This window comes from Tenrec ecaudatus, chromosome 1, assembly GCF_050624435.1.
Source record: "Tenrec ecaudatus isolate mTenEca1 chromosome 1, mTenEca1.hap1, whole genome shotgun sequence".
Lineage (NCBI taxonomy): Eukaryota > Metazoa > Chordata > Mammalia > Afrosoricida > Tenrecidae > Tenrec > Tenrec ecaudatus.
In genome coordinates this window covers 24,319,503-24,340,405 of record NC_134530.1, presented here as the reverse complement: position 1 = coordinate 24,340,405, position 20,903 = coordinate 24,319,503, and the positions used below count along the sequence as shown (strand labels likewise).

The 20,903-nt window shown below is 50.7% G+C and overlaps 1 protein-coding gene across 1 annotated transcript; it reads left to right on the top strand.

Moving 5' to 3' along the window:
- Window positions 1–3,676: 3,676 nt before the first annotated feature.
- Window positions 3,677–20,588, top strand: SUGP2 (SURP and G-patch domain containing 2). The gene is made up of 9 exons (XM_075549166.1): window positions 3,677–4,961; window positions 9,623–9,743; window positions 12,851–13,320; window positions 13,833–13,944; window positions 14,481–14,920; window positions 16,848–16,909; window positions 17,809–17,945; window positions 18,398–18,514; window positions 20,383–20,588. The coding sequence occupies exons 1-9, from the start codon at window positions 3,824–3,826 to the stop codon at window positions 20,390–20,392; spliced, it is 2,607 nt and encodes an 868-aa protein (XP_075405281.1). The 5' UTR covers window positions 3,677–3,823; the 3' UTR covers window positions 20,393–20,588.
- Window positions 20,589–20,903: the final 315 nt, after the last annotated feature.

Genomic DNA, 20,903 nt, shown 5'->3' with positions numbered 1-20,903 from the left:
GTCTCTGGTAGGGTTGTTGCTTTCCTCTTTTTGGGGTCACATTGGTGGTCATTCCCAGTGCCCTTCCCCCCTCACTCCAGGTTAGGGACTTCATGGCAGCAGACTTGATGCAGTGCTGCAAGAACAAACTAAGGAATACCATGTGCAACCCCAGTGCTGAAGTTGTAGGCAAAGCTCTTCTGTTTAAAACTCAAGGTAAATTGAAGTGTGTTTTGAGGAAGACATCGGAGGCCCGGCAAAAGGCTTAAAGAGGCTTTCAGTGTCTGGCAAACTCCTTCCCCATCCCATCATTACTTCCCTTCCTCCCTTGTTAAAAAAAAAATCATATCCCCCCCCCCCCCATTCCAGGCCTATCAGTTACATCACTGTTTGGTATTTCTGGAAGGCTGAGGCTGCTTCTCCACCTCTCCTGTGCAGGGCCCCCGTCTTACGACAGATTCTTGAATTTAGCTGGATCCATCCCACCACAATTACCTACTTCCAGGTTTTGTGGTGGTGTATGCCCCCACTCCCACTGTGAAGAGTCTGAGTCTCTGTTTCCAGATTGGAACCTAGTTGAGTGCAGGAACATTGAGGTGACTGCTGTGTACTTTGGATCTAGTCAAGCAGAGGGAGTTGGGAGTCTGTGGAACTGCTGAGCAAACCCCTCCTGAAAATGGTCCCTGCTTTGCCAGGACAATAAAACATAGTGCCCACATTCTCCTGGCAGGACAGTGCAGTGGCTCCTCACCACAGGCACAAGGATCACATTCCAGGACCACCATGATGCTCGTGCTTGACCGGTTTTGAGATTAGGTTCTGAGATCTCTCTGGTCCCTTCCCCAGGAAGCCTCACCAAGCCGCCTGGCAGATTTGCTCCTCCAAATCTTATGCCCTATTATAGTGGGTCCTCCGTTGATGGCCTGGAGCAGCACCATGGGCAGGTGTGGGATTGAACCAGCTCACTCATGACAGGGGGAGAGGGAACCTGCAGTATTGGTTGAGGCAGTCGGAGGCAGGGATTGTCTCTAGATCTTAGATTTCAGATGATGCATAAGTGATTTGCAAAATCATTTTCATTTTTTTAATGTACAGTCAAGTAGTTAGGCCTTCTTATCCCCTCAGAGGTAAATATCTGTGGTGTGTGTGTGTTTATGTTTGAAATATTTGTTGATCTCATAAATTCATATGTTAATGTGTACATATCTGAAGATTGAGGTCTTGGCTTATCTTCATCTGGACAGACTCAAATGCCAAAACAGTATTTGCAGACAGATTTGAGGGAGGGTGGGGTTGGGTTGTTCTGAAACCATCTCTGTAAAGAAAGCTGAGATGCCCTGCTTCCTCTTAAGTCAGGGGATTTTGCAAATCTAGTGCAAAACCCAGCCACCACCCCCTGTAGCACCCAAACCATGCCCCACAGTAGATGTCAATGCCTGGATCGTGGTCTCCACGTGGACTCCTATAGTTCCTTCTTTGCATAATGGCCAGAGATCTTATCTCTACTCAGCCTCTTAGGGACCTTCCTTCCCACTCAGAGAACTACAGAATTCATTGAGGGTGTCTCTTCTCCCACCCTACCTTGGCTTGATTCATATGTTAGACGTTTATCAGTGAGAGAATTGGGGATCCCAGGGCAGTAAAGTTTGGGGGCTTCCTAACTATCCTTGGCTCATCAGTTCCTCTATACCAGCCGTACCTCCCCTGCTGGCCCCACCTCTTCCCTACAGTTGCTGTTCACTGTGTTAGTGGCAGAACAAATCCTTGATTAAATCAAGTAGCATCAAATTCCTGACAACCCTGCATAAAGGTGGTCGTCTTGCCTCAGTTGTCCCCCTTACCCACTCACCCTCTCACCTGACCTTGTTCGCCAACCTGCATGCTTTCCTCCTGATGTATTTCTGGTCATTGGCTGGCTCCCACTGGGAAGCAGCCCCAGGACAGCAGGGCTGACTGTGGCCTCCCTACTGTAACTGCTTGCAGAGAGTTATGTAAATATACAGGAAGTGCTCTGTGAAGACGGGACAAGGAGCCTGACTAAGGCATCCTGTGGCCCTCAGGCCCAGCATGGTCTCACACCATCCACTCCCCCCACCCCCTTTATTCTTCATTCCATTTTTAATAAGTTATGGGTTCTGCTTCGACAGCTAACTTCAGTGTATGAAAAAGTCTGTTGACTGACAGCTCCAACCTGTGGTGCCTTCTAAAACGGATCAGCTGCAGACGGGCTTGTAGACATAAAAGTGAGTCTTGCAACAACAAAAAAAAAATGGGGCCTCACTTAATCTATGTGAGCATTTCCAGGGCAGAAGCAGTCACTCACAGAGTGAAGGGACCCGGGGACAAGGATAGCCCACAGATGAGGCCCTTCCTCTGCCATGAAGTCAATCCATGTGTGTCAGTAGGATGTAGTGCTGTGGGGTTTTCAGTGGGTGGCGTTTGGGAACTGGCTCCACCCAGGGATGTCACCCCGCCCCCTCCATTCTAGCATCCTCTGAGAAAACAGACCCATGGTGTTGCTGTCACAGGGTTAATGAGCACACCTGGAAACCCAGCTCTAGGATGAGGGTGCAGGTGCACATATCTGTCATTTTATTTTTCCCTCATCTGACATCATGAGTCCAATACTGGTCAGTGGCCTCACATACTTCCTGCAGCTTCACACAAGGGGCCTGCCTTGGCCTCTGGTTTGCACTGACCTTTTTTCATACTCTTGTCAGGCCATCGGCTTTCACTGGTCTTTGGCGTGGTTCTCATCTACCTGTAGTTCACATGGGCTTCTGCTCATTTGTCTCAACAAATGCAAAACATGCCAGCGTTCTTCTTGTCTGCACAGAGGAGGGGGTGCTTGCTGTTCCATCTCGACAGTGGCTCTGCCTCGAGCGCCTAAACTTCTGCCTTACCCACTCAAGGCTGCAAACTCACTGCTCTGCTCCCGAGAGTTCTGCACGGACCCAGCAGATCTTTGTGAGCAGTGGTGCCTGCTCCCTGGGGTCTGCTGTTCGTCCCTGGTCCACTCAGTGGGAGGGAGAAGTGGTATTAGCTATGGTGCAGCCTTGCTGCGGATGCCAGCTCTGTGCAGAAGTGAGAGCAGTTGAGTTTTGCAGAACCTGAGACAGAAGCAGAAATACAAAAACATTCCAATCATAGTGAAGACGTTCAGGCAACATGAGGTCCTGTCACATCCCCTGACTCTAAAAGGGGTTGTCACTCTACAGTGCAGGCCCAGTGCTTCTAGTTTTCTGCTGTCCTAAGTGGTGAATCCAGGGTTTTAAGCAAAATGCATAGATCTCACATGTTGGCGATGCAAGTGAGTTTAGAAAAAAGCACTGATTTCAAAAGAGCGCTTTTGCCTGGTGGTCTAGGAGCACAATTCAGCCTCCCGTCTAAGGGCCTTATGTGTTTCTCTTTGACTTGTGTGTTTCAGATTCCATGAGGGCCATGCCATGACCCCGAACAGAGATGTATGATGACATTCACAGTGAAGCCAGATACTCGCTCAGTCGGTGCAGAGAAAGCCTGAGAGGAGAGGTGTTTCCTGGCCTGCCTTCAGATCCAGCACCCTCCCCTGAGTGACGAGAGTTTCTTTCACAGAGACTTGGATCTTTCCCACACTGATTCTCCGGACCAGGTCTTTGGCCACCAGAAATCGGGACATTTCCATTCTCAGGACTGGAAATTTGCACTCCACAGCTCTTGGGAACAAGACTTTGGTCATTCAGTTTCCCAAGACTCCTCTAGATCACAAGAGTATACTTTGAGCCCTTCTGAGATATTGGGGAACTTTGGCTCTTCTCAGCTGCTTGATAAGGAGTGTTTGGAAAAGGAGAGTCAGGATTTCGACATGGATCATCCAGGTGAGGCAAACCCTGGGCACTGGGGCAGCAGCCAGGCACCCAGCAGAGGCCGAGTTCTCAACATCGCTGATGCAGAAAGTGCTCTCCCAGGGAAGGAGGAGACACAGGCCATACTCAAGGCCAAAGGGGGTGTCGGGAAACTTGTCGCAGTAAGAAACATGAGCACTGAGAAAATGCCCACTATACACCGTATTGCTTCCAAATCTCAGGCCACTAACCAAATCCCAAAAACCACCCTAAATCCTGATGTGACCCTGGGCATCCAAGACCTCCATTTTCCTGTGCCGAAGATCCCCTTGGGGCTCGATCTGAAGAACATCCGGCTCCCCAGAAGAAAGATGAACTTTGACGTAGATAAAACGGATGTCTTTTCAAGGTTTGGGATCGAAATCATCAAATGGGCAGGATTTCACACCATAAAAGATGATCTCAAATTCTCCCAGCTTTTCCAGACTCTCTTTGAGCTGGAGACCGAAACCTGTGCGAAGATGCTGGCCTCGTTCAAATGCTCCTTGAAGCCAGAGCACAGAGATTTTTGCTTTTTTACTATAAAATTTTTAAAGCACTCCGCTTTGAAAACACCCCGAGTTGATAATGAGCTTTTAAACCTGCTTTTAGACAAAGGTGCTGTGAAAACCAAAAATTGCTTTTTTGAAGTCATAAAGCCCTTTGACAAGTACATAATGAGGCTCCAGGACCGACTTCTGAAAAGCGTCACACCCCTGCTCATGGCCTGCAACGCGTATGAGCTCAGTGTTAAGATGAAGACTCTCACCAACCCCCTGGACCTGGCCATCGCTCTGGAGACCACCAACTCTCTCTGCCGCAAGTCCTTGGCCCTTCTGGGACAGACATTTTCCTTGGCCTCTTCTTTCCGGCAAGAGAAAATCTTAGAAGCTGTTGGCCTCCAAGACATAGCTCCCTCTCCTGCTGCATTTCCAAACTTTGAGGATTCCACCTTGTTTGGCAGAGAGTACATAGACCATCTGAAGGCTTGGCTGATCACCAGTGGGTACCCACTCCGCATCAGGAAGGTTGTGCCTGAGCCAATGCAAGAGGAGGAGAAGAAAGTTCCTTCCACGCAGCCGGACGTCCAGCCCAAGGCCCTGAGTGACCAGAGTGACGGTGAGGAAGGGAAAGTTCTATCTGTGGCTTGTTGGTTCATCCTAATTTGGGTCATTTCTCTTACTCCTTTTTCGGGTTTTTACCCAGATAGGAATTTCTGTAGGCACTGAAAATAAGTTAGGGGATCCATCCTGGTCAGTACAGGTAGCCTCCAACATACTGACTTTTGATGTATTTGAGTTATAAAGTACTGCAGTTATGACATGTTTTGTTTGTTTTTAACATATAATAGTATGTACAATGTTAGCCAATATATATGTAATCCTTCCAACTTCCAAAGACAAACCAGGATTGGGTTTTTTTACAACACTTTTACTAGCACTTCTCCCACATGTCATACAATTCAGTAGTTCAATCATACCAAGAGGAATTGTACAGTCATTACCACTGTCAATTTCAGAGTGCTCTCTTCTTTCTGTACTCACAGTTAGGAGAGAAAGGTTGGATTTTTAGAGTAAAAACTAAAACCAAACTCACTGCCATTGAGCCGGTGCCGACTCATAGTGACACAACAGGGTAGAACTGCCCCTGTGTTTCTGAGACTGTGACGCTTTACGGAGGGAGAAATCTATGTCTTTCTCCCTTGGAGTGCCTGGTGGTTTCTAACCGAACTTAAAGTTGGCAGCCCAGTGAGTAACCACTGTGGCATAAGGACTACTAGCTGATAGTAAAAGACAATAAAAATAAATAGATAAGGTAGTTGACTTCTACTTAGAGAATGAAGTCACTGGACAGAACTCTGTTGTAATGAGGACTACTGCATGCCTGTCTGCCATCCAGTTTACAGACACATATCAGGAATCTGTCCCCGAAGTCCTCAGACTTTCACCTTTTGAGGATCTGATTTGAAAGGTATCCTTTGCCAGGGAAAATGCATGATATATTTGCACCTCGTCTTGCTTATAGCTTGTACCCCCTCAAAGCCAAGATTGATCCAGTGTGGGGACATGACAGAGGAAGCATACACCCTGGTCCCTGTCCTAGGTAGTGGAAGTGTCTTTCCACACACCCTACCCCCACCCCAACCAACTGTCTAGACCAGGGGTCCTCAAACTTTTTAAACAGGGGGCTAGTTCACTGTCCCTCAGACCCGTTGGAGGGCCCAACTATACTTTAAAAAAACCCAACAAATTCCTATGCACATTGCACATACCTTATTTTGAAGTAAAAAAACAAACGGGGCAACAACACCCGGCGGGCCGCTTGTGGCCCGTGGTCCGTAGTTTGAGGACAACTGGTCTAGACTGACAAGTCCCAGCAACCAATGGAGCGCTGGCTAATCGTGAGCAGGAGGACTGAAAGAGGGGGTTGGAGCAGGAGGACTGCTCCCAGCTCCGATGTGCTTGATGCTGTGAAGATGTGTGTCAGCATTCTTTGTCATCCCTCTGCTTTCCCTGCAGTGTCCTCAGCCGCGTGGGACAGTCTCAGTCCTGGCTTTGCTCCTTCAGCAGCCTCTTGGAGGCCTGCAGATGAGTCCCATACTAGTCCCACCAACCTGGGCGACCTCCACGGTCCTCTAGGGTCTGTCACAGGCAGCCTGCAGGAGAGGACTCAAAGCTTAAGCTAGTGTCACTTTCCCACTACCCCACAAAGGTTATGGAGGTAAGGAGAGACTGATCACCAACATAGCCTGGAGTCACCTCATCTTGCTCAGTGCTCAGCTGTGGCCCTCAGGCCTCTGCAGGCTGGCCTTGGCACTGCCTCGAGGTGCATGGGAAAGAAATGCTTCTGTTGCTGCTGCACGTGCTGGGGTGCTACACGTTAGACTTGAGGGCCTTTTACTAGGGACTGAAGCCAAGAGAGGGGCCAAATACAGATTCAGCACCCCCAATCATGTATGTTCTCAGGTGCAGTTTGGTGACTCCCATCATCTATGGGGCTACAAAGGCTGGAAGGGACTAGGGAGAGACTAGTGGGCTGTGCTTGGTCAGTGTTAGGGCCCACCGCTGCTTCTGATTGCTCTTGTGTGATGTGGGCCATTTGCTGTGTTAAAATTCATTGATTGTGCCTATTTTATTTTAATATCCATTATTAAAATTGGAATGAACTTTTAAAAAACCTGATTGTTAATTGGATGCAGGTTTACAGAGCAAGTCAGTTTTCCCTTCAGCAGTTGATAAACATTTTGTTTTTCCCATTGATTGCAATATCCCCCCGCCATGCATCATTATTTATCCTACTACTTCCTTGCTTTTCGTGCTGTCATTCCTCTGAGTTGTACAACCCTTCTGCCTTTTGAACTTTGTCCTTGGGTAAATACTGCCCGTTTGATCTGAAATAGTGGATTGGGCAAAGGAGTGTGTGCCTCTTTTTGGTGGTGGTGCTGCTGCTTATCAACTTCTCTGTTTAAACATTGAGCCGCAAGGGCTGAATTCCTTTCCAGACCTGAGGGGTCATATATAATCTCAGGGCTTAGCCATTGAGCCTGGTCTTTTTCTTTCTTTGTTTTTTTTTTTTTAACAATTTTTTAAAGTTCTGTTTCACAGTTTCTCCCCCTTTCTCGAGGACTTTCTAACGTGACCCCTTAGAGAACAGCTGGGAGTGGTTTTCTCAGGGTCTGGGAGGCTAATGTACATGTGGTCCATTAGGCCAAGCCTCAGTTCTCTTCCCTCTTCTTTGCCTCAAGATGGGGAGAAACCAGTCATTTTTAAGATCTCAGTCCCTACTTATCAGAGTAGAATATGGAACATGGTTTTTGTGGACTGCGGCATATGGAGACTTTGGTGTCTCCCCAGACTATTGACCTAAGCCCTCAGGCCTCTGGCTTCTTTTTTATTCCCATACCTGCTTCTGAAGGATGTGGCCCCCACTGTCATTCCTACCTCAGCGCACTGAGGGCCTTTCTTCTGACTTTGAGCCACTTGTACTATTTTAACATTATGTAGATGTAAGGTTCAAGGAACAAGTGTCAACAGAAATGTGATGGGAAAGTTTAATAGTTTCATAGGGAGAATGCCTGCGCTACTCTGGTAGGTCCGGGCTGGTATAGGCCTCGCAGCAAGCTCTTGCTGACGAGCAGGGTGAGCTTAGTGCCACGTGGCTCAGGCCCAGCCCAGCCTGGGAGCCCAGGAAGATGGCTCTCACTCCAGCAGTTTCTATTGAGTGGCTGAAGAAATCAACCACTTTGTGTTACATTAAAATCAGCATATAACAAAAGACTCATGATTCTTTTTGTCGGGGAGAGCAAAGCCTTCCATGTAACTGGTGCCATTTTAAAAAGCAGTCAATGGCATAAATTCACACCTTAAAGAAAAAGTTAAAAAAAAAGAGGAGCTGATATCAAGGGCTCAAGTAGAAAGAAATTGTTTTGGAAATGTTGATGGCAACATATATACAAGTGTGTTTAATACTGTTGAATGATGAATTGTTCAAAGATTTGTAAGAGCCCCCTCCCAATAAAACGATTAAAAAGAATAAAAATAAAGTGTTTTATATACTCAGCAAATATTTTCTGTGAACCATCTACCTTGGAGTCCTTGACTTTTTTTTTTTTTAATTAGGGACGTTTTCTTTGTAAAATGTTTTATAGTATGTCACTTTATCTTGGGTGGAAAATGCATGCAGCAAACCATAGACCAGTTGAACAGATTGCCACGCGGACAGTTTTCCTTCATTGGTAACATTGTTCAGGCAGGCAGCGTAGCCTTCTCTTTAACTATTTGTGAAGTATTCTACCACCTTGTTACAAAACACATGTGTTGTTTTTTTTATATATATAATTATTCCCTGGGGACCAAATGGTGGCTCTGAACTGCTGACCTGTTCACTCTGCCACCAGGTCTCCCCTTTACTAATCACATGAAGGCACCAAGTTACAGACTGCTAGCACTCTGGTGGACTTTGTTTTCATCCCTTTTACATATGTTTATGTGTCTCTCTCTTCCCACTTTTATTTGGGGGATTATTATCTAGATACAGTTTATATCTAGAGACATCTTTACGTTCAAATGTGTTCTATATGTCTGAGGAGCCATGGTGGTGTATTGGGTACCTGCTCGCTGCAAGATCAGCTTGAACCCAGCAGCCCCTGCGTGAGAGAGAGGCGGCTGAATGATGGCAGCCTAGAGGGTCACTGTGAGCCTGACTAACTCAGTGACTAGCTTGATTTGTTTTTTTGGCTTTAGCTTTATGTTTTTCTATTAATGCTATGTTGTGGACATTCATAGCAACCCTCTAGGAACAGGGTAGAATTTCCCCTGTGAGGTTCTGAGACTGTAACTATTCACGGAAATAGAAAGCCTCGTCTTTCTCCCTAGAAGCAGCTGGTGGTTTTGAACTGTTGACCTTTTAGACCCGCAACCCAACACGTAAGTTACCTCTATGCCACCAGGGCTATGAATCAGCATTGAGTCAATGGCAGTGAGTTTTGAGTGGACATTCAGGTTGTTAGGTGGTGCATGACAAATATCAATCACTACCTGTTGCTGTGGAGAGCCAGCACACACAGGCACTTGAGAGAGAACACAATTGCCCTGACTCTTCATAAGATTGTGATTGATCTAGTTAGTGGTTATGCTGTTAGATCTTTTGGGTGAGTATTTTGATGTTGGTTTTTAGAATGGAAATAACTGCCTTCCTCTCCTGCCTGCTGAATGGTTTGGTCTTGAACACTGACTACCTGCCCTGGTCTTAACCAGATCCCACATGATTCTGTGTTCCAGCCGTGCCCCAGCGAGCAGGCCACAAGGTGGTGGAGACCATTGACAAACTGGTCATGCGTATCGTAGAAGGCAACCTGTCTCCCCGAGAGCGAGCCGCCCTAAAGGAGGACCCCGCTTACTGGTAAGTCTTCAGACACTACACAGACACACATACTCTAGTTGAGGTTGGATGGGGGCGGGGGGAGGCAGGGTCTGCAAGAAGAGGTGTGGCGCTGCTGCGGGAAGACCATGAGCTTGGGCTGCTCACCTCTGGCCAGCCCCCTGCGCCGCCATGTTTGCCCGACAACAGGGAGGGCCCCATGGACCTCGGTCCAGTGCCCAACTCTACTAGGTCTTTTCACCAGTGGCCGTGACCCCACTGACTAGACTGGTCTAGAAATGAGATGTGTCATGCGTGCAAAGGCCCATGTATGATCAGGCTGTGTCACCACAATTGGGAGTGCTGTTCAGGGGTCTGTGATGGTTTCCACTTGCCTTACTCTTCATAAACATAGAGCAGCTTTTACAATCAGCTATTTGCTGTTGGAGGAAGAAGCAGAGACTAGGGGAACTGTCCTATGTGCCCATCTACAGGCATGCTTGACCCCCATCTTCATGTACACGCTGGGGTGATGCCCTATGGCCCACTCTTTCTAGATTAATGTGAAAATGTGCTTGTATTCTGAAGTCCGTGGGAAACTAGAATGAACAGTTGATGGAGGTTTTCCACAAACTTTCAAGTTGAGGCATTTTGACCCATCGCTACTTATTTTATTGTCCACAAACTTTGGAAGTCCCTTCTTTCTGTAAACATTACTTCAGATGATGACATTATTTTAGTCCAGATTAGATGAATCCACTTATTTAACTTTCACGTTCTTGCTGGGATTTGTAAATGTTTTTAATTGCTTTAACTTTTTACTTTTGTGGAAAAAAGTGCATACAGCACAGGTGCCAGTTCAGCATTTTTTAGAGTTGGGCTTTAGATTGCTTCATGCATCACATCTACTGTGTGCGAGGACCGATCTCTTTAGATTCATTTGTGGAAAATGGAAACATTTGTTTATGGACTTTTTAAAATTACACAAGTTGGAGCCCAGGGAGGGGAGAGAAATGGGGAGCTGACATCAGGGGCTCAAGTGGGAAGAGAATGCTCTGAAAATGATGATGGCGGCATATGCTTGACACACTGGAGGAATGCATGGATTGTGATAAGAGATGTAAGAGCCTTTAATAAAAAAAAGAAAAGACACAAACATAGTATTATATAGTGAAAAAGAACTAAGCATGGAAATAAGAAATGATGGTTATGTGTAAGTCAGAAAAATTTACGAACCCTAGAAACTACTGACAAGAAGATGTCTGTCTAGATTCTCCAGAGAAGCAAAACCAGCGAAACGTATATTTCTGTCTATATATTTTCTATGTTTACATGTATTTGTAGATATAGAATTTTTATCACAAAAATGGCACAGTTAGAGAAACAAGCAATCCAAATCCAGGGAGAGTGCTGGCCGGAGGGGCAGGTGCAACAAGCAAACCATTACACAAGTTGCGTGCCCGGTGTGACAACCGACAGTCACGCCTCAAAGCTCTGCCACTCCGAAGTAAGCACTCATTAAATTGGGGACATTCCCCTCTCTGTCCCTTTTTCCACAGAATGTACTCCATACTGATGTCCTAGGTTTTTTCACGTGACATAATTTTCCTTGTTCTCATTGGCTGTATGATACTCCATCATACATGGGTACCAGACCTATTCCCTGGTGTCCACAGGTGGGAACATAGATGTAGCTGTTTTTTCCCCACTAATAAATAACATGAACCTTTTTGTGTGAGCACTTTTTATTTTCTGTTACCTTTCTGGCAGCTTTCAGGGAAATTCCGGGCCAAAGGGGAAAAGGGCGGTTTTGGTGTGTGGTCTTCAGGGTCAAGCGTCGGACCTTCAGCGCTGTTGATGTCGGGCTAATGGGTCTGTGCTGTGGAAGCCAGCTGTGCATTTGGGGGTGTCGAGCAGTCTCCCTGACCCCTGCACTCCAGTGCCCAGGCGAAGCAGAGTTAACCTTGGTTGGAAATCATGGGCCTCTGCCATTGAATGAATGTTCTGTGGTAGCTGCCACTCCAGGCCTGCCCGCCCCTCACCCAAGGGCTTCGACTTTTTTTTTTTTGAGGGCTTCAGTTTTAAAACTAGTTTCACACTGTGAGAATTGGCTTATTTCCTTTCATGAATTAATGAGTGCAGACACTTCTCCAGAGGGCCTCTACATGTTGGTTCTCTCTAAGTTCACACCTGGGACCTGCTGTTCTTGTGACTTACTGTAATTAGTAGAGAGTCCTCCAAAATATTTACTATTGTTATTTATAATAATAATGTTTGTTTTAAAATAATTTTAAATGAAATAATGGTTTGGGGATTTGTTTGAAGGTTTTGGGGACATTTTGGTGCAAGTTTACAGAGCACATCAGAGATCCTTTCAGCAATTGATAGACCTTCTGTGCCATAACAGTTGCACTTTGCTCAAGGTGGTACCACTTTCTCCCTGGGGTCCCAGCTTCAGTTAGCCTTCTTTCTTGCAAACCTTTGTTTGGGGCAAATACTGCCCTTTTGGACTTGGATACTTCCTGGTTCTGAGAAGTATGCTCTTCACAAGTGTTACTGTTCTCATTATAGGCTGTGTCTGTTGTTTGTTTGCCAGGTGAGGCCCAAGGTGGGTTCAGTTCTAGGTTTGAAAAAGGTATATGAGCATCACAGGCTCAGGGCTTCCTTCACTCTTTATCAAGACCAGTGCATCTGGCCTATTTTTTTATTTTGAATTCTGTCCTTTCATTCTTTCTCTTCTGTTCAGGACCTTTCTATGTGCTTGACCAGAGCAATTGATAGTGGTAGCGGGCCACCATCTAGTTCTTCTGGTCTCTAGGTAGTGCAGACTTGGCTCATATGGCCCATCAGTCCCTTGGAATGATTGTTTCCTTGAGTCTTTGATTTTCAAGGAATACACTTTTATCTAATAGTACCAGCGATGGGTTTTTGAGCAGGGTTGCTTTCCTCTAGCAGGCCAGGGTGTGAGCAGCTGTTGAAGATGTGGCTGGGAACCCTCTGAGATCCCCCTAGGCTCCACTTGCTGGAGAGGTGTTTGGGGCCTGGCTCAAGGACCCGGAGGCCCCTCACTTGGAAAGCACTTGGTCACAACTACTTGCAGTGGCAGCTCTGTGTTTTGATGCCTGTCGTGCTGTCCTTGTCCCTGTCAGGTTCCTGTCGGATCAGGACAGCCTGGAGTATAAGTATTACAAACTGAGGTTGGCTGAAGTGCAGCAGGCGACGCAGGCCCCAAGCAGCAGTGGCCAGTCACCAGGCCCAGCTGAGTGCGCTGTCCGGGCCATGCTGTACGCCAGGGCCATGCAGAGGATCAAGAGGCGGCTTCTCCCAGGACGGCGGCGGCGGGGCCTCCTCCGTGCCCAGGGATCCCGGGGCTGGAAGTCGAGGGCCTCGACCACCAGTACCCATATGCTCCTTTCATCAAGCATGAAACTGCGACACCAGGGTCGGGGGGCATCCACAAAGCTGCCTGGGGATGCTGCTGCACAGGACTCTCCACCAGAGCCGGCCGCACCTGCTCCTCAGGACCTTAGCTTGGAGGCCTCAGACACAGCACCCAAGCCAGAGCGAGTGGGTGCCCCTGAAGCCTCTCAACCTGCTTCTCCTTGCCCATCTACCGATGGTGAGTTCTCCCTACCCAGCCCCAATGTCCAAGTTCTCCCAGAGGGGTGGCCATGCAGCCTCAGGGGAGGCCTTCCAGGTTAAGGGTACAAAAGAGCCTCTTGGCCTCCTGCATCACAGCTCCCTGAGAGGGCCCAGCTGTTCTTCCCCTGTCACTTCCTCCCTCAGGGCCCCTGGCTCCCTCCTCAAGGCTGACCAAGCTCTGGGTTCTACATGGTGCCACAGCCTTCACCCAGGCACCCTGTCCCTAAGGTCAGAGCTTCTCTCCCAGGAGGAGGGGACCCAAGGGCCCCACCATGCCTTGCCACCGTGCCAAACAACCCAGAACAGACTGCATTGGGGCAGGATACCCTTGCTGGCCAAATGGCTTTGCCCAACGGGCAGGTTCTGGACCTAGGGCTAGCTCTTCAGCATGTCTGCCTCTTGCTAGGCCAAGGGCATGGGGGTTTGCCTCACCAGGTCGCACAGCATAGCATTCTTGCAGAGCCAGCCCTGACAGTGCCTTGTTTGCAGTTGATGAAAAAACAATGGAGACAGCGGAGAAGCTGGCGAGGTTCGTGGCTCAGGTGGGACCAGAGATTGAGCAGTTCAGCATCGAGAACAGCGCCGACAACCCTGATCTCTGGTGTGTGTCCTATGGCCCTTTGGGGACTGCGGGGAGTCGTGGATCTGCTCCAGCCTTGGGCAGGGGGCACACACTGGAGCAAGAGCCTCTACTCCCTCTGGGCATCAGGAAAATCCCCATGGAGGGACATTTTCACAAGTTGGCCAGAGGAGGGCAGGACAGATCACTTAGGGCAAGGGGGCCACTGGAAAACAGCCCATGTGTCCAGGGCACGGGGCAGTCAGGGGGGCCATAGAGACGTCATCCTTGGCCTGGGAACCCAGTGCCTGAGAAAGTTAGTCCATCCCACTGACTGCCGTGCAGGAGGCAGCTCTGGCTTGTGGCTGGTCTTTGGTTCTCTGCCCCTACCTAGATTCTGATGAAAGGCGATTCCATCAGCCTGTGGTCGGGGAAGGTAGGATTACCTCCACCCTAGCGTTTCATAGAGAGACACGGGGTCAGGACCAAGAACTTCCTTGATCTTGCTTGTCCTGAAGGCAGGGTGGGATTGGCTTCCTCACCCACTGCCCTGACCCATGCCTCTTGCCTCATCCCAGGTTCCTGCACGACCAGAATAGCTCAGCTTTCAAGTTTTATCGGAAGAAAGTATATGAACTTTGCCCCTCAATTTGTTTCCCCTCATCGCCACCAACTGTCCAGGCAGACTTCCAGGAGGGGGATGGGGTGTGTGGGGAGGCACGTCCCTCGCAGGAGGCTGAACTGGAGGAAGACGAAGAGGAGGACGACGAGGAGGCCCCTGCACTTGGAGAGGCCTCTCAGCCTGAAGGAGCGGCTGACACTTCTGTGGGCTCTGAGGGCAGCACCCCCACAGATGGCCTCCCGAGCACAGCCACTGAGGATGACCTGGCCAGCACCCCAGCCCCGTCCCAGGCCGCCATAGGGACCTGCTTTCCCCGAAAGAGGGTCAGCAGCAAATCACTCAAGGTTGGCATGATCCCAGCCCCCAAGAGGGTGTGTCTCATCCAGGAACCCAAAGGTGAGAACTGTGGGCGGCCCCTAGACCCCTTGCTTCTTGGCCGTCTCCCTCCTGCCTCTGCCTGTACCCTACCCGGGTGATCTGCGCAAGCAGGACTTGGCTCTCCACGGTTATCCAACCTCAGAGTCTCACCGAGGGGTAGATCTGAGGGGTGCTTGCTTTCACGTGTGTGTGTGTGTGTGTGTGTGTGTATGTGTGCACGTACGCACATGCATGTGTACATGCATGTGTATAGAGTAGATCCTGTAGGGTTTTTAAGGCTCTGAAACAGATCTCCAAGCCTTTCTTTGGTCCCTCGAGGTAGGTTGCCCCCACCTCCTTTTCTACTAATAGTTAAGTGCTTACAATCCAGGGACACCTTTGTGGTATTTTCCCTTGAGCAGTTGGGTACGTCAGTATCCCAAGGGCACCCATACCTCTGTTGAGGTAAAACTCCAGTTTCCAGTCTGGAGTCAATACCTCTGTGAGGGGCTTCCGTGAACCCCACATGCCAGGCACATCTCTCTCTGCTCCAAGCCCTGCCATGGGAAAGGGGGCCTGGCATTTCTCTGTGACCTTGGGATGCTGGCTTTCTGTCCCTACCTGTGTTTGAACCGAGGCCAGAGACCAGCCTGAGGAAGTCCAGTGCAGCTGTGGCCACTGGCATTCTCTGGTGTGAGGACCATTGTTCACAAAGCATGGACTCCAGCCCTTTCAGGAGGGACCACCCACCCTGCAACTGCACACACACACACACACACGCACCCCCCGTGTCGGGACTGGGCCATCAGCACCACCCTTCCTGCCAGTGCCGGTTTTCCACCTGTGGGGTCTGCGCTAAGGCAGAGAGGGTGGGGGTATCCAGACTCATAGCAGTCCCTGTCAGGGTCCTCCTGTGGCCCCAAGGGATATGCAAATGCACATAGATGCCATGGGACAAACTGGCGCTCCAGCTGTTGAGCCGCAGTCTTACGTGTCCTGGGTGGCAGCTGAAATGAGACGTGTCCTCCTTGGGGACAGTGGGTTTCTCAGAGTTGTATGTCCTGTGTGAAGAAGTGAAGAGGCGTTTTGTCAAAGTCACATCCTGGTTAGGAAGCATGAATGCTGGTCCCAGGGAAAATCCTCGGGGCCGTTATCCGTCCATCCAGGGAGCAGCCCTCCTGCCCCAGTGGCACCATGCTGGGAGGAAGCTGCCACTGGGGTGGGATCGGTTCCCGCTGGCAGGCCAGATGGTTTGCCTGCCTGCAGATCAGCTCATGGTTAGAAACTGGGGTGGCGGGAGTACACATCATGGTGCATATTCCCAAAATGAGGTGGACCCTGGCTACATCCACTTGAGCGATACAGACCGGGGAATGGCTGTTAGGGCGTGCAGATGGAAGATTCCTTCTCTGCAGGGGTGGAAAACTGAAGTTGCTCCCAAAGTCTTTTGAGGAAGTCCGTAGGGCAGCCATCTGTGTATGCTTACGCTTTGTGTGTTTTTTTAATCTTGGTACTGGGGGCTCGTACAACTCTTATCACAATCCATACATCCATCCATTGTGTCAAGCACATTTGTACATTTTTTTCTTTATTTCTTTTTTAATCATTTTATTGGAGACTCACAATTCAACACAATCCATGCATACCTCAATTGTATAAAGCACACTTCTACATTGGTTACCCTCATCATTCTCAAAATATTTGCTCTCCACGTAAGCCCCTGGCATCAGCTCCTCATTTTTCTCCCTCCCTACCCCCCAACCCTTGATAATTTATAAATTATTGTTATTTTGTCCTGTCTTACACTGTACGACATCTCGGGAGGGGATTACATGTAGATCCTTGTAGTCCGTTCCCCCTTTCTACCCTACCTTCCCCCCACCCTCCCAGTATCCCCACTTCACCACTGGTCCTGAAGGTGTCATCTATCCTTGATTCCCTGACATTTTGCTCTTTTGTCTTCCAGTTCACGAGCCAGTTCGAATTGCCTATGACAGACCCCGGGGGCGTCCTATGTCCAAAAAGAAGGTGAGATTGTCTTTCTCCAGGGGTGGTCAGCTCTGGAGCTGCCAGCACATAGGAGGAGCAGTCTGGCTCTCCCCCTGGAACCAGCACTGGGGGTTAGCAGGCATCAGGCTGAGAGATGAGGAGGTTGGGACTTTGCTGTCAGGCAGTGGGCATAGGAGGTGTGTACGGGCACCATCCCTCCCCCAGGCAGCAGGAGCAGGCTGGTGGTGCCCGCCCTCATATTGTCAGTACACCAATGCAGGTCTTTGTACAGCAGGAAGATTTGGTGAGGGTGGCATGCCGAGAGGAGAGCCTGGCCTGGGGCTAATGGAATCAGGGCTGCAGTCAGCCTTCCCTCCCACCTCCCAGCTCAGGCTCCCAGACCCTCCTTGGGTACACCTCCCCTTTTCTTTGGTCTGTGTTCAGGGGTCTACTTACTGACACCAAAGCCCCAAGACTTGTCACCCTGGCCTCCTAGGCATGGTCTTAGCACACAGCCAGGGTGATCACAGCGGGCCTAGTGGCTAGATGAGAGCCAGGCAGTTTCAGCTACTCTACTGACCCTCAAGCCCAGGACCACCCATCTGGACCCTAGTAGCTTGGTTTCAGAAGCCCTACTCTACTCTTCCCCTGCCCTCTCTACCCCTGCCACCACCCTTAGCTGGGACATTGGGACTCTGAGACATCAGTTCCTGGTTCCACTGTTTGCTGTGGGGGCCCACACTAGCATGTGTCCCACTCAGGGTTCATTGTGGGCAGCTGCCAAGCCTTGGGGGCTGAGGGCTGTGGCTACCAGCCTTCCCAGGCATTCCGCTGTGTCCTCAGCCTGAGCATTTGGGCTCCGCCCTTGCCTCAGTGCCGTTGCTTAGGAAGAGGAGGGGCCGCTGGTTGCACTGAATCTACGTACCTTCTCTGCCCAGAAGCCCAAGGATTTGGAATTCGCCCAGCAGAAGCTGACAGACAAGAACGTGGGCTTCCAGATGCTCCAGAAGATGGGCTGGAAGGAGGGCCACGGCCTGGGCTCCTGCGGGGGCGGCATCCGGGAGCCAGTCAGTGTGTACGTAGTGGGCGCCCGTGAGGCTCAGACTGTGGTGAGCGGCAGGTAGCATCAATGTCGGGAGGATCCTTTTGTCCTCTATCCCGAGCCGTACTCTGGTTCCCACATTATTGAAGACGGGCTTAAAGCCCTCACAGGTCTGATTTGAGCAAGAGAGGCTGACCGTCCACGTACACAGGTCCTCTCTGATCCTTCACAGCAACTGTGCTCCTGAAAACCTTGTGGTATTTCCACGGAGTTAAGGGCTCGCACAGCTCTCACGTTGCAGGAGCCCGTCACTGCTGCTGTGGGAGTGATCCTGCCCATGACGCCCTGCGCCCACTCACAGACCCAACTAGCCAGACCATCCTGCTCACATGGCATGCTGCCAGGAGCTGGGGGCTCCGGGTGGCATTCCTGTCCGTGTCCTGGTTGAGCTCAGTCAGTGGCTGACTCTCTGCTTGCCTCTACAGGGGCACTGCCTCAGAAGGTGAGGGGCTGGGGGCTGACGGGCAGGAGCACAAAGAAGACACATTTGATGTCTTCCGCCAGAGGATGATGCAGATGTACAGACACAAGCGGGCAAACAAGTAGGTATGTACACATGGGGTACTGGGGGCCCTGGGAGTGAGCCTGGGGCACAGGCGTGCGGGGGGTGGGGAAGGCATAGGAGGTTTTGATGTGGGTCTCTGTACCCCTGAAGCCGGCTACAGCCTTCCACCGGTGACCCTGGTTAGTAGGCTGGCAGCCTGCTCCCTGCTGGGCACGTAGAATGGGGCGCCTGTGGCTTCTGTCACTCAAGTTGTCTCACAGATGACGGCCGCCCACCCTGTGCCACCAGCAGGAAACAGGCTGTTTGTTCCCCAGTTGGGAGTGGACTTGTCGTCCCAGGAGGTGGTGGGTGGGCGGGCCTCGACGCCAGTCCTGTTGGGAATGGTGGTGGCGGGGCTCATCACATCCCTTCTTTAGGTCCTCAGGTCCCCTCCTGAAGAGAGCGGGCCTCTTCACTGTACTCCTCATCCCTCCAGCTCTGAACTGTCCCCCTCTCCACTCCCCTCACTGTCTACTCGGGTTTTGAGCAGAAACTGTTCCAAAGTGAGCCAACAAGAGCTAGAAGCCTGAAGTTGTGTCTCTGAAGCCTGAAGCCTGTTTGCAGATGACCTGGGAGTGCCCACAACTGGGGTCCAGGTTGGCTTTCCTGGACGAAACTGATGCCACCACTTCAAATGGTCGGTGGTTTCACCCTTTCCACGGAGGGCTTCGAGCAGCGGGTGCTATGCGCTTCCTGGCCGCTCTGGCGGATTTCCAGGCCCAGCAAGCAGCTCTCCAGAGGGCTCCCCCGACCCTAGGCAGGCCACAGAAGCAGTACCCAATCCTGGCTTCTGACACTTGTCCAGGGTGTCGAAGGAGTGTGAAGCTTCAGAAGCTCTGAGGACCGGAGGAGAGATTTGATGTCTGACACAGCTGTGGATGGGAACTCAGGTGGAGTGATGCACCCAGGGCGGCCCAACCCAGCAGGCTCCCTTTTGTCGGAGGCCCACCAGTAGCTCGATACCCTGTGTCTGCATGTCACCTCAGCAACCTCAGTGGAATCTCCTGCCGAGAGGCTGTCAGGAGAGCGGAGCAGCATGGAGGGAGTGCAGCTACAACTGTTGCTCATTTCTAGGGGCATGGCTTCCTGTGACTCAGCTCGGGCCCTCCCTCATAAAATGTTGGCTGATGTTTTTAATCAGAGTGCGAGTCGGCTCCACTGACACCTGAGCAGTGCATTCTGACGGAGCCCGGGCCAGAGGGCACGGGGAGAACCTCCACCCCACTGGCCTATTTGCTGTGTAGGGCCCCACCCCCACCCCGACCCTACGCCAAGCAGCTGGGGTTTTTCTTTGGGTCGGATGTAGCGACCAAGTGGATTCCCAGGCTTCCGTGGCGTCAGCAGTCAGTGTCTGGTCACCCCCATGGGAAAGTTAGCATGTTGGCCCTGAAAAGAAACCCCAGTCTACAGAGCTGGACACAGGCCATGGAGCAGCAGGTGCAGGCCCTGCCGTCTACACTGACTTGCCCAGCTCTCTGGGCACCTCCCCTACAGACCTAGTCAGGGATCATCCTGGGCCTTGGGGTCCTTTTTGAAGGGGCCCAGTGCCAACGTGGCTCTGGTTCACTGCCCCCTCCACCTTCAGGTCTGTTTCCCCAGGCGTGTTCAGTGTTTCTCAATAAGTGAGGTAGTTTACAGTTTGCCCAGGTGTGGGCACCATGCATCTCTGCCATCTCCTAGTTTGGGATAGTGTCTACCTGGAGAGCCCCATGGACCCCGATGGGCTGGGCCCAAGAGGGCGTGGATGTCTCCAGGTCTAGTGTCGGTGGCCCCACGGGCCCACACCTGCAGAGCTATACACACTCCAAGGAGTGCAGGGCTCCAGGGTGAGGCTTTTCCCGGCTCATGCATCTTCTTTGGTTCTAGGGTGCCCTGAAAGGATGGCGATATCGGGAAGTGCTGGCCAGCCACCTGGTGCTGACTACTCATCTGTCACTGGGACCTGAGGAGGTTTCAGAGTGTTTGGTCCTTGTTAACCTAGCCGACGTTGTGGTGTTACACAGGGGGAGGGTGTTGTGAATGTTGTTCATCTCGTAGCAGTTGCAATAAACGTAGAGGAAACTGAGCCCCTTCCCCAGGCTCCATGGTTGCTTTCTTGACAGCAGAGTAGTGGATTGAAAGGAGGTGCTCTGGTGTCTGGGGTTACCCCAGCTGGGGCCCTCTACCCCTTGGACCAGGGTGAAGCCCGGGTCTCTCGGTCTGAGCACAGAAAACAGCTTTACCCACTCCAGAGTCCACCCCACCCCCCAAACTCCCTGGAACAGGGGTCCACAAAGCCCTTCATTTTCTTGGGCTGCCATGTCGCTTTGAGGATGACGGTAGAGTAGGGTGCCTAGGACTTCTGGACAGGGCACGCGGTGCCTCCTCAGGATTAGGTGGCCATGCCG